This window comes from Aethalodelphis obliquidens, unplaced genomic scaffold, assembly GCF_003676395.1.
Source record: "Aethalodelphis obliquidens isolate GAN/ISIS:26980383/991018 unplaced genomic scaffold, ASM367639v1 scaffold3, whole genome shotgun sequence".
Classification (NCBI taxonomy): domain Eukaryota; kingdom Metazoa; phylum Chordata; class Mammalia; order Artiodactyla; family Delphinidae; genus Aethalodelphis; species Aethalodelphis obliquidens.
This window is the reverse complement of record NW_020837947.1, coordinates 29116053-29128875: the sequence shown is the minus strand read 5'-3', so window position 1 is coordinate 29128875 and position 12823 is coordinate 29116053. Positions and strand designations below refer to the sequence as shown.

The window sequence follows — 12823 nt, the reverse complement described above, 5'->3', positions numbered from 1 at the left end:
GTGTGTGTCTGTGTGTGTGTGTGTGGTGTGTGTCTGTGTGTGTGTGTGTGTCTCTGTGTGTGTGTCTGTGTGTGTGTCTGTGTCTCTGTGTGTGTGTGTCTGTGTCTGTGTGTGTGTCTGTGTCTGTGTGTGTGTGTGTGTGTGTGTGTGTGTTTGGGGATGGAGGATGGGGGTTGCTGCTTCTCAGAATAACTGGGAGATCCATCTCTTTACTGTTCTCTCCTCATGACCCCTGATAAACCCCATGGGAATGTCATTTGACTTTCAAATTTAGAAAAAGCACTCTGTTGGTGACAAAGTACAGAAGATGATGGCAAAAAACACAATACTGTTTATACAATTAGTGCATGTTTTTAAGTCTTTTATGCCATTATAGAGAATATACGTAATTTGAACACATCAAAAAAAAGCAAGAGAAAGCTCCTGAAAAACTTGTAACCTTTGTGTTGTTTAGTTCAAACGGTGAAATGCTGACTTGTTAGTGTAGATAATAGAACTGAATTGACATAACTAGTTGTGTACCATGTGCCATAAATGCTAATTAATAATATAAATCCGGAACATGATAGCTAGTAGGGTGGGAATGAATCTTTGTTCTATCCTATTCCTTAGTTTTATTTCTGTGTTGGATGAATAAATAAAATCATGCTTAGCAAATGTGTGGGTAACACAAAATTCAGAGAAGAGCTAATATTTGGACTGATTGAATCAAGATACAGAGAAACCTTAGCAGGGTAAAAGGAGAGTCTAATCAGAACATGGAAGTAAACGAGTGTGTCCCAAATCCCTCACGTGGCTTTTAACCACGTGGCATGACAAGCCACTGCATTTATAGCAGAGTCTCTAAATGGAGAGGGGAGGGGGCCGTAGATTCCTGGGTCAGGCTGGGGAAGCAGAACAGAGTACTTTGCTCAGTTCTGGGCACCTCATTCCAGCAGGGGCTGTGACATATTTGTAGCATCTTGTGTCCAGCAAAGTGGCCAGAAGAGTTTAGGCTGTGGAAACTACAGAAAAGGAACAGTCAGAGGGAGGAACCGAGGAGTTTAATCTGAAGAAGAGCCGTGTATGGAACAAGGTTACCAATTTCAACTACTTGAGATGCTGGGCTGGAAATAAATTACATTTCTCTCTGCATCTATGAAGGAGAGAGTTGGTCCCGACGAGTAGGAAGCCGGGGAAGGGAGGTTCTGGCTCCATGTGGGAAGAATTGTCTGACAATTAAAGCTGTTTTAAAATGGGACTTGCTGCCTTGTGAGCTCTGTGCAGTCACAGAGACATGGAGACCAAAGGGCAAGGAAGCTGGGATGTAAGGACAACAGCCCCTAAAATCGTGTGTAAAATGTAGAAGGTGCTTTCATTATTTTTAAAGAGGTCTCCTAGATAGTTAAACACCAAAGGGTATTACATTACATTGTATGTGTTACATTATTACATTATCTATGTGTAGCCATTGTATATTATATATAGATTATTATTAAACACACGGGTATGTGATATAAATAACTAACTAAATAAATAAATGTATGACAAGGAAATGAAGGGGAATAAATCATTATACATTGAAGTTTTAAGTACCATGAAAGTTGCCAAGTTATCCACATCTGTTACCTTATTGGTAAATTTCACAAACTCTGTCAGAAAAGCAGATGTTTACACCAAACACTGCTGAATTATATATCAGAGCCTGTAGCAAAGTGTGTACCCTGTGACTGTAATTCCTCTTCTAGGAATGTAGTCAAAGGACATAATCATATGCATAGGAAAAGTTTATATGTAAGATAGCATTGTTTATGATACTGAGAAATCAAAACCATCTAAGTGACTAAGCTTAACTTTAAAAAATGGTGGTGCAGCCACAAGATAGAGTAGTTTGCATACATTATGTTTTGTTGGAGGGGGAGAATGATGGACAATATGACATATATAAGTAGGCTCATGATAAAAACAAATGAAAAGAGTAAGATGTAAGATTACACATACAGTATGATCCCAATGGGAAAACAACCTACATGCAAACTGAAAATCTGAAAATAAATGCACAAAATGGGGACAGCAGTTATCATCTCTGGATGGTTAAATAATTGGTGCTTTTCATTTTCTTCTTTATATTCATCTGCATTTTACAAGTCTATATATGCAATTTATAAATGTATGCAATGTTTGTAATTGAAAATTACAATGCATTATAAATTGCATATAAATATATGCAATGTTTGTAATTTATTTATTAGATTTCAGAACCAAATTTAAAAAGCCCGTGCTATCTTTTATTCCACCGTGTTTTCATTCTGTAACACTCATCTATATATGACATTGAATAACATCTTATTTTGATGAACTATGATGTAGAACCTTGTGTCACAATACAGTAATGTGTTTGTGTATTATTCTTAGTAGTCTGCCATTATTTGGGGAAGTTTTGTCTGATCAAAGGCAAGTCACTTTCTAGCTTTTTATTTTTTTATTAGTAAAATTTAATATTGTATTCATGATACTTATTAAACTTCTACCTCTAGAAGTCTTTGTTTCTTTGTCCCATATAAATTGATAACCTCATCATTTGGTCTATGGAGATAATTTAGAAATGAAAATGTTTTAAAAGGCTATCATTATAAAGGTTTTATAATTGTTTTTAAATAAATTGTAGTCTTCTTTACACATGATATGTCTAAAGAATATAAAGCATAATATGAAGAGTACTGGGGGCTAAACATACACATACCTATAAGAATTTAGCACTCAACTTGTCCTTCTAAGTTGCCCTTGAGACCAGTTTTCTGAAAATCAGTCTGCAGAATTCTAGAGAATATTGTATCAGCCCTTACAAATATGTATTAAAGGCTCATGATACAAAATATCTAGTAGAGAAAGGTGCATAGCTATATGCCTTCTGATTCCCAGTTTCAGGTGTGTGGTTTGAGCCCCTCCAGGTGGGACAGCTCAATTTCCCTGTAATCCAGAAGGAAGGGCCACAGTCCATTCTTTTCCCTGACTCAGGCTAACAGTCTCCCCTCTCTTGGTGTTTCCTTTATCTCACCTTCCCGGCTGCACCCTCACCCCCCATCCTGTCTACTGTGAAAGAAACAGATGTAAGTTGCAGAGTGGAAGATTCTCACTCTCAAAGGGTAAGGCCTTAGTAGATGGATTAAAACAAGGCCCATTAAATGCAGTTTGCCCTTGGTTGTTAGAAGGAGATTCAGGAACTCAATCCCTTCCGTTCTAAATAAGAATCCTCTCTCTTTTTACTTCTTCAGGATGCACCATTTGTCAGTACCTTGATTGGGACTTTCTGGGCTGTTTCTTGCACAAAATCTAAAAACTCCTCTTACACATCCCATCCCCTCCTCCCTTCCTGTGTCCTCTACTTTCCCAGGCTCTAAAAACTCTGGGACATGGAGCCCTATCACCCTAAAAACTACCTTACCTGCCTCAAATAACAAAGCCCCTTTGACTCTTTGTATATGTGCAAATTTTATGAAAACTGCTGATGTGCATACTTGTAAAACTCAGAGGTAAGCCATGCCCCCTTTAATAATCTTTCCATGATTGCCGCTGGCTGAGGTAGGTATCCTGTGAGGTTCCACAGGGGCCTGAGGAGATCTTGTTTATAGAACACATTTTTTATTCGCAGGGGTCTATTTACTTGTCTCCCTCCCTGTCTAGCTTGTGATCTGGGTAGGAGGGAAAACTTATTTTCCTTCACTTCCTTCATTTTGGGATGTATTTCTGGCATCTGGCATTGCGCCTACCAGGTGATAGGTACCGTAAACAACTGTTGAATATTGAAAGGGTAGGTTATCAGGGACTGTTCATTATAGAATTGAAAGACTGCAGGATAATTTAAAATTTGTACTGTTAGACGTTATCTAGTATTAGAAAACAAAAATGCCTGTTTCCTCCTCATCTTAGGAGTAACTGCGTAAATGTCTTGGTAACAACAACCCAGCTGATCCCAGCACTTGCGAAGGTTCTACTCTATAGTTTAGGAGGTGCTTTTCCCATTGAGAATATTTACAGTGCAACTAAAATAGGTAAGAAAATTATTTCTAACTCCGTGTGAAATACGTTCGTATCTGTGTTTTGGGGGATTTTCTTAATGTGTGTCTCCACATGATCCCTTCTTTCATCAATTTTGCTATAAGAATATCAAGCAAATTTGAGTAGAGCTCAAATAGCAAAGTCCCCTGCAACTCTTCGAGCATGTGCAAACTTTATGAAAACTGTTGCCTATGAAATTCTGAACTCGGTATCTGGATAGCTCTGAGTCTTTATATATACTTATACATTTATATTATATTTGTATTTCATTATGGCACATGTTATCTAAATAATATACAGTACCTTTAGCCATAGTATTTAATATTTTACCTAACATGGTATATGGTATTACATCCTTGCATATGCAATAATCTAGATCTAAGATAAAAGTACTGTTTTGGCATTATAAGGGAGTGTCAGATGGATTGAACGAGTAACCTTAATTCCAGGGGAAAAAAAATTTCGTGAATCAGAAAACATAATTGGAGCATTCATAACATATGAATGGCTGGAAATCCACATTTCCAGAAACGTTCAGTAGCAATCAAAGAACTACAGCCTTGTTTATTTAGATCATAGCTGTCTATGGAGACATCTTTGACTTTAAGTACCTTTCACAGGCTCTAAGACTTCTAAGAAACTTTCAAAAACAAAAGCTCATCAACTTCTGCCATCTTGAAAGAGTTAAAAGAAAACAACTCATGTATTCTGTTGTCTGTCAAGGAAATGCCTGGGGAAATAGATGGGTTGTACAATGTGCCCTGAAGGTCAACAAACAGGCTCTGGCGGCTTGACAAGAGTTCCGAATCCTAAAATCCCCTACCAGAAATAACCTGCCCTGGGCCTTGCAGAGTTCTGATATTGGCACAGGCAAAAAGAGCCCCCAGCTACAGCTGTTTGGGGAGTATAGTTAAAGAGAGGCAAGCTTCCGTAAAGTAAATTCCTCATTGTCCTAAGCACTGCCATTCAGAGCCCTGGTACCAATCCCATTCATTTTTTATATAAGTGTATTTATGCTAGCAGGATTAATACATCGAACCCGATTTTGCTTTTTGACAAATCAAGTAGTTTTACACAAGCATAAACATTTCCTCTAGTAAGGACAACATTCTTTCTTACTGGCCAAATTGTTCCTTATCTTTAATCTGAAAAAAAAATCATTTTTATTTTTCCCTTTAAGCTAGTATTTTTTGGAGTTCTGAACTATCAGAGTAAGAAAAAGTGAAAAAGAAGCCATGACTGAATGAACATGCTGGGAATGAAATTCAGAGAATAATGCCAATGTTGTAAAAACAAAGAACATGTAAAACTTCTGTGGTGTTATTCCCATAGTGCGATCAGAGGATACTAGTGTCACCAGTGCTGTGGTCCAAGCAAACAGCACCCTTAGTACAATTAATCTGAGCAGACTAGCTCCCAGCCACTTGAAGAAAGGAATTGTTTATCAAGATAAATCCGTATCTTAGTATTTCCTCTTTCGTTCTAGGTGAACCTTCAGTTTTTCACAGTAATAATTTTAGCTGACTTGTCTATACTAATTAAAACAAACTAGATAAAATGTAGAATTACACAAATAAATGTAAAAACTGATAGTTGCTTGTAAAGTTGTTCCTATAGCCTTTTAATGGACTGAAAGATATAAAAGAGATATAAGTTTTTTTTCCGATTAGATACTTAGCCCTACTGACTTTTTTTGGAGTGTGAAATACATTCATTTAATAATCTGTCTTAAGTAAAGACTTAGAGTATTCAACCATATTTGTTGATTTCATAAACCCAGAGTTTGCAAGCAAGTTTAAGTGATTGATGTTCAAGAGAAAGTAACTTAACACTTTATGAATCTTTAGGTTAATGAATGCAATGGCTGGAAGAATAAGCAGTGCATTGTTTTTCAGGCAAGGAAAGCTGTTTTGAGCGTATAGTGTCCAGATTTGGCACTAACATAACTTATGTTGTGATTGGAGATGGCCGAGATGAGGAGCATGCCGCTAACCAGGTAACTTCACTCTGAACTTTATCTTGTTTATCTTCCAGGAAAAGAAAGTTGCTTTGAACGAATAATGCAAAGGTTTGGCAGAAAAGTAGTATATGTTGTAATTGGGGATGGTGTAGAAGAAGAACAGGCAGCAAAAAAGGTAACCTGTTTCAAACAATGTTGGTGTGATACTTCTAATGCAAGCTTTTTTGTTTGCATTCCTGTAGTTTGGCCCAATGGCAGCTTGACAAATGATTTAAATTTATAGATGCAAAGCAGTAAGAGCATGAGAAGGTCAGTACTTACATTCAAATAAACCATTTGGAGTCTAGCATTTTTTTTGCCTGAAACTTCATAGGAAATATAGGAACATTTAGTTACATTTATTTGTGTGTGTGCTTATGTGTGTGTGTGTGTGTGTGTGTGTGTGTAATACACACAGATATAAGAAAGATGGGGGAAAAAAAATGTTTTTGAGCACATGAAGTTCAACAAGATTAAAGACGCTTAACGAGCTCCATAGAAAGCCATGTGAGTGGCTCAGTTCTTACCCTTTTCCCATCCATCCTCTATGCCATGTGGTCCTTGCGAGTGCCTAGTAGTAATTGTGCCCCATGATGATAAATCTGAGGGTAGCTTTAATAGATGAAGAAGAAAACTTACTAGAGAAGTTAATAAATGCTATTGGAGTGGGATATATTATTCAAATCCTTTTGCGCCAACTTGTTATAGAGACGTAGAGGCAATGTCCCTTACATCTTCTAGAAGAGTGTTATTTGTTTTGGTGAGTCATTGGTACTTGATTGAAGCCAAGCAGCTGGCTTTGAATATATTCAGAAGATCTCATAGGCCCTAGGTATTTAAATCAGCCTTTTCATCTGGCCCATATTTCTGAAAAAATCAAGGCAATTAAGAAACCATTAACTGGTTGGTCCAGCATCAAAAGGAGAATGATATCAAGATTGGCCCCAGATACCAGACTATCGATCAACACAACATTGAGATCTACTGCTTCCTTCACCGATTGATAGCAGAATATCATCTAGCCAGGATTAAAGTGATATAATTTATAAAACAAAGCAAAATGATGAATAAGTATTGTTGAATAATGACATGTCAGCATATATTGTTTTACATAGAAAGAATATTGTCTTTATTATCCTGAGGAGATTTCAAATAATCATCTGATAAAGGCTTCACTAAACACTTGCATGTGCTGGAGTGTTTATCTGATTTCTGTCCCCCCTCGCCCTCCCCCCGAAAAAAAAAAACAACATAAACAGTTTCCTAGGAAAGTTTATAGTGATACTAGAAAGGTAAAAGACATGATTTATGTTTGTGGTCAATTCAAATCTAGCAAAATGGAGAAAAAGAAGGAGCTTCCACTTTAGAAGGTTTGGTGACGCGTTGGAAGCCATACTTGAAATATTCCATGCTTTTCCATAACATTAAGAGAGTTGTTTCAGACTCATCCTCCCACAGTGCCCCTCCGTCTTAATTAGCAGTGTCAGTGACCCAAGCTGACGACCACTTGAAATCCTTCCGGTTGCACACAGTTGAAATATCTTCTGGAGTTTGTCAGTGTCCTGAGTCCTTGTTGTTTCAATTTTTCATATTGGCACCGTAATTACACACAACAAAGAGCAGTCAGTGCAGCCACCATGGCAAGCATTTTACATGTCTTTTAGCCTATGTGAAATTCACACACGTCTAGGTCAGGACTAATCAAATTCGCTTTTCCAAACCAGAAATGGTGTATGCCTTTGAAAATTAAAATTTATAAAGTCAACCCCATTTATGCGTGGCGTGAAAACTAGACTTGGTATACCAGTTGTTAACACCTTCGGCTTTAAACCCAAAACTTCAGGAGAAAAAGGCATGACTCCAAGTGGATAAGAACCTTGGTTAGAATGCTATTTCCAAATGGTTGTTTATGTAGGTACAGTTTTGGTGATGGTGAAGGCTTATAATTCTATTTTGAAACACAGGTGGTTGGTTTCTCTAGTATCCGGAATGCATGCTCTTCTTTGGATGTAGCTGTAATCGCATGTGCAAAAATATAAAGTACTATTTTGCTATTACAAATAGATCTGAGCTGAATTTTTAAAAAGTTACTTCTAGGTGAATTTTATGCTTTAATTTGACCCAAAAGCATAGTTTGTTTTGTAAATCTAAGAAGAAATTTCAAAGTTGACAACTGAACTCCCCTATAGAAATATATGCTGCGAGCCATATTTGTAATTTTAAATTTTTTGGAAGCAGTGTTTAAAAAAAATTAAAAAGAGAGACAGGTAGAATTAGTTCTAATGATATACCAATATACTCAAAATATTATTGTCTAAACACCTAATAAGTATAAAAACTATTCATGTGATATTTACATTTTTAAAACAATTCTAAGTCTCCGAAATTCAGTGTGTATTTTGAACTGGACTTGCCACATTTTGAGAGCTCAGTAACCATATTGGGCTAGTGGCTACCATATTGGGCAGTAAAAAACTATATAACAATAGAGATTATTATTTTAATTATTCATTTTTATAATAAAGTGTCTTTTCCATGTTACATATAATATACATATATTTCCATTTTACATGCAAATATATAGTCTACAAGATGTGATCAGCCCAAACTTACAAATAAAGTTTTGGTTTTGTTAATTGCTATAGTGCATTATTTCCTTTTTTTCATTATTGTCCACAATGAAGTATTTTTAGACATTTTTTTTCCTAATTACAACCATTCATGAAATTTTAATACCACGCATATACCATTACTAGTATAGCTTTGGAGAGCCACAAACCATTGTAATATCTAAGAATTTTTTCCCCACAAAAACTCATTTTTGTCCCCGTAAGGGGGTGATATCTCCCCCTTGAGCATGCATGCTGGAGTGCTTTCCCTCAATCCCACACCAAGGAAATAAATCAGGTCAACTCTGCTGGCTTAAATTATTACTTACCCCAGACAAGTAAGAAACTTGATCATCCCCACATTTTCTTCTACCTTATATAGTCCAGCTTCAAATTATATTTTAATGTAGAAAGGAATTCACCCTCTTCCTCTCAAATTGACAAAAAGCCTTGGATTTAGGAAGTTTATCATTTTTTCTGAGAGATGGACCTTAAGGAGTGACGTAGTAAGTAAAATTTGTTTTCCTCCAGCCACGTAGGATTTTGACGCTCAGCTTGCTTTCCCGGATGCTGAGATTAGTAATGACACTTTCCAAAATAAATATTAAACTACTTAAGAAATCTCATTACTTTCTTTTATTATCATTAAAATCCAGTTCAGATCTATTTCTCTATTATTTTGACAATACCACATTGATGCTACCAAACCTTCAAATATGATCGTCCCTCCCTTAAACTCCCTCCCTTGAACTTGGGTGAACTACACTTCCTTGTGCGGACCGCTGCTTCACTGAGATAATAGTTATGCTCTCTCTCCATCCCTTCCCCTTCTCTCTCCCATCCCTTCCTCTCTTAACCACACAGCACAATATGCCCTTTTGGAGGATATCAAGTCATTCAGACCTCTTGGCTCTACATCAAGCACTGGAATTAGAGTATTTGTAACTGTGTTCTCTAGCTGGAGATCCGTTTTTTTTTTTGTTTTTTTTTTTGTTTTTTTTTTTTATATTTCAAGTACACTGAATTTTTATGTGTGATTCAATGCCTCTGGCTTTACACATATAAATTGTCTTAAAGGATGAAATCATATTTGGAATGAGAATTCCAGAATGAAGAATTCAGATTGCTGAATGGAATTAAACTTTAGTGCTACAGAAAGGAAGCTCTATGGTCTTATATTTACAACACTTTAATGGTTTAAAAAAAAAAATCTGTGGAGGTTGCTGGTACACACCGAATGAGTCCTAACTGGAAGTAACAGCTTTAGCAAAGAGCTCTCACCCTGGCAAAGCACCAACACAGGCTCCGTCTGACAAGGTTCAACAACATTCCTCAAAATGGGAGATCTTCTCAGCCCTGAGGTTTGAATCTGACTTTAGCCTACCTAGCCCAGAAAATCTGAATTGGAATGCACTCAGACTGTGTAAGGACAGTCCTATCTAGACCTGTAATTTGTGTAAATTATTGATGAAAGTAATTTACTGTGACTTTATTAGCAGCTGACTTTGAAAGTGGATGCAATTTTTCTTTCATTTGTCGGGGAGGGTAGCGGGAGGGGAAATGGGAATCTAATCATGTCTCTTTTTTTAAGTTTGGCAAACAGAATGTTCATACTGATGTGTTGTGCCTTAAAGACAAGACAGCATTTGTGTGTTACAATGTAACTTTGGTTAAAATCTCTGTAGATAATGAAAAACAAAAACCTTTGTGATCATTCTTAAGATGACCAAATTTAAAATTCAAGCTATCAAAGCTTCATAATGCATCAGCAAGAAACTGAGTATTTGTTGCAATAAGAAAACAATAATAATAAAGGAAAGCTTGTGTTTTATTTGGGTTCTTAATAATTCCAATAATTGTATGAGGCAACTATTGGTGCATCCAACCAGAAGCAGAAGGTTTGGGAAAGATTGTGGGACCTTTACTTAGAAAGTGAAGTGTATGTTGAAACCTCGAGTACCCTTTCTACAGTTTTACTGGAGAAAACTAAGAGCCATATTCATGATGACCTATACTGTTTGGAGTCTGACTCGTTGATACGTCTAAGTTGTATAGAGGAAAATATTCTGATGAAAATCATAAGCAAATATCACCCAAACTTTCTTAAAATATGCATGAACATGGCTTAAAATTCACATTGGGTGAACAGGGCTTAAAATAAAGCTAAGTGCATTTATTCCCAATGCCATTGCAAAAATGAAGTGTCATCAGTAGTGGAAGGTGAATGCCCCAGACGGTTTCTAAGGAAAGAAGTGAATCAATGAAAATTTTACCTAGACTATCATCATAAAATAAATGAACAAGTGAGCCAGATCTTGGCAGCGTTACTGAAGTTACAACGGTGAAATAGTATCTGGTTCTCTGTCTTAACACATCCATCCAGTCTCTCTCCATTACAGACCTGCGTACCTTAGTTTCTGGCTGTACCATTACTGCACAATGGACTTCATTCATTGCAAGGAGAGCCTGTCATCGTTGTGTTTGCATGTTTTTTTTTCTTGGTGTGTAGCCCATGTTAGGAACACGATACAGGTTCTCCTGTCATTTCGTATGACATGATTTCCCTTGTGGAAATTTAAGACTTCAAGATCTAGGAGTGTTTTAATGGTGTCTACACCTGCAGTTCTGTGTTTAAAATGTCACAATGCGGAACTTGCCATCCAGCTACTAAGCAGTGCTCCTAACCAGAGGCTGGTCCACGATAATCCATCATCTGAGGCTTCAGTGGCTCCCAAAAGATTGGTGCTTTGTACACTGATCACAACATTTGCTATGGAAATGTGATTTTATTTTCCAAGCTATAAACCTGTATTTCTTTACTGTACGCTAAGGCCATGTTTACATTGGGCAGAAAGAGATTGAGACCCTATTTTGCAGATTTTAAGATTGTGGTTTCATCACACGTAGACCTTAATCTTAATCTTTAAATTTTGTAGCTTTTGGCTACCTCTGCACCAAGTACTCTTGCAGATAGATTAAGGTTGGAATACTTAATAATAATAATAATAAATCTTACATTTCTATTGGCCTTTAGCTTGAAAACAGTAGTTTTAAAAAATTAAAGAGCTGCATTGATTATCAGTACATAATTCTATTTTGTGCACTAAAACCTTAAATATTTATTACTGTGAACAAAACAAAATTATCTTTACTGTAGAGCCAGGTTCTTTAAATGATAGAATTTTGGCATTACATCGAAATTTTTCACTCTTTTTCATATCAAACAGGCAAGGCTTCTTATGCTGCTAAACCTGCAGGTACAGAAAGGAACACCCCTTTACAGGGCAAAGAGGAGAGTCGCTGATTACATCAGCAGTGCTATTTCCCACAGACCTCTTCTCCGATGATGATGTGTTCAGAAGAGGCTGCCAGCCTAAAACCTAAACGCTAGGTTGTTGGAGAACAACTCGTCTGGTACCACCGTGGTGCAGGCCAGTGAGCCCACATCACAGTTTGTCCTGTGACTTTGAGCATGCTCAGGCTAGAACGCTTCTCTTCCCCCCCTTAGGAACCCAAGATCCTATTCCTTTCTGATCTTAAAAACAAAAGATAAACCAACAAACAAAAAAGCCCCTTTGGAAGTTGCCATGTTCTGTTGACATATAGGATATTGTGCCTTATTATAAACCAATTTGAAAATGTTTTGTCACGGACATGGGTGTTTGGTTCCTATATGCACAAACTTGTGATATCGCCGGGACAGGTCACCACCTCGTGTTGCACCTGAAGAATAGCAAAACAGGTGGCCCAGCTACAATAGTGTCACAGACAAGATGAAGTCATTACACCGTGCAAAGATTTGTAAATCAAATTCAGAGGCAAAAAAATATTTTAGGATCATGGAATTTGTGCACAAAAAGTAGATAATAACACTCTAAAAATGTTTTTTCCCTTAGTCTCTGGTGAGCTAAGATTCAAAATAGTGTCAACAGCATGCTCAGTATGAAGGTTTTTGGGGGTTTTTTTTTAATGCACATTTGTTTATGACAAGCCTGCATTCTCAGTGAATATGGCATTTAGTATCTCTTTTAAAAACAAACAAGCATCTTGAGCCAAAGTTGCATTTTTGACTCCCAACTATGGTAGCATTATGGAAATCTAACAAAGTCAAGGGTTTCTGTTACGTATTAGTAAAGTATAGATTATTGGGGCCTACATAATTTAAAGAAATGTAAAT

At 36.8% G+C, this 12823-nt stretch overlaps 1 protein-coding gene across 2 annotated transcripts in view; it reads left to right on the top strand.

The window, feature by feature from the left end:
- EYA4 (EYA transcriptional coactivator and phosphatase 4) overlaps positions 1-12212 on the top strand; it is a 261282-nt gene extending 249070 nt beyond the window's left edge. The window contains exons 16-18 of one of the 2 annotated variants that reach the window (XM_027079485.1): positions 3910-4031; positions 5934-6034; positions 12006-12212. In XM_027079485.1, coding sequence (XP_026935286.1) covers positions 3910-4031; positions 5934-6034; positions 12006-12023 — 241 coding nt within the window. In that variant the 3' untranslated portion in view covers positions 12024-12212. Of the gene's footprint in view, positions 1-3909; positions 4032-5933; positions 6035-6072; positions 6174-9510; positions 9913-12005 lie in introns of those variants that run through there. The other variant, XM_027079495.1, reaches the window with a different exon arrangement.
- The last annotated feature ends 611 nt before the right edge of the window (positions 12213-12823 follow it).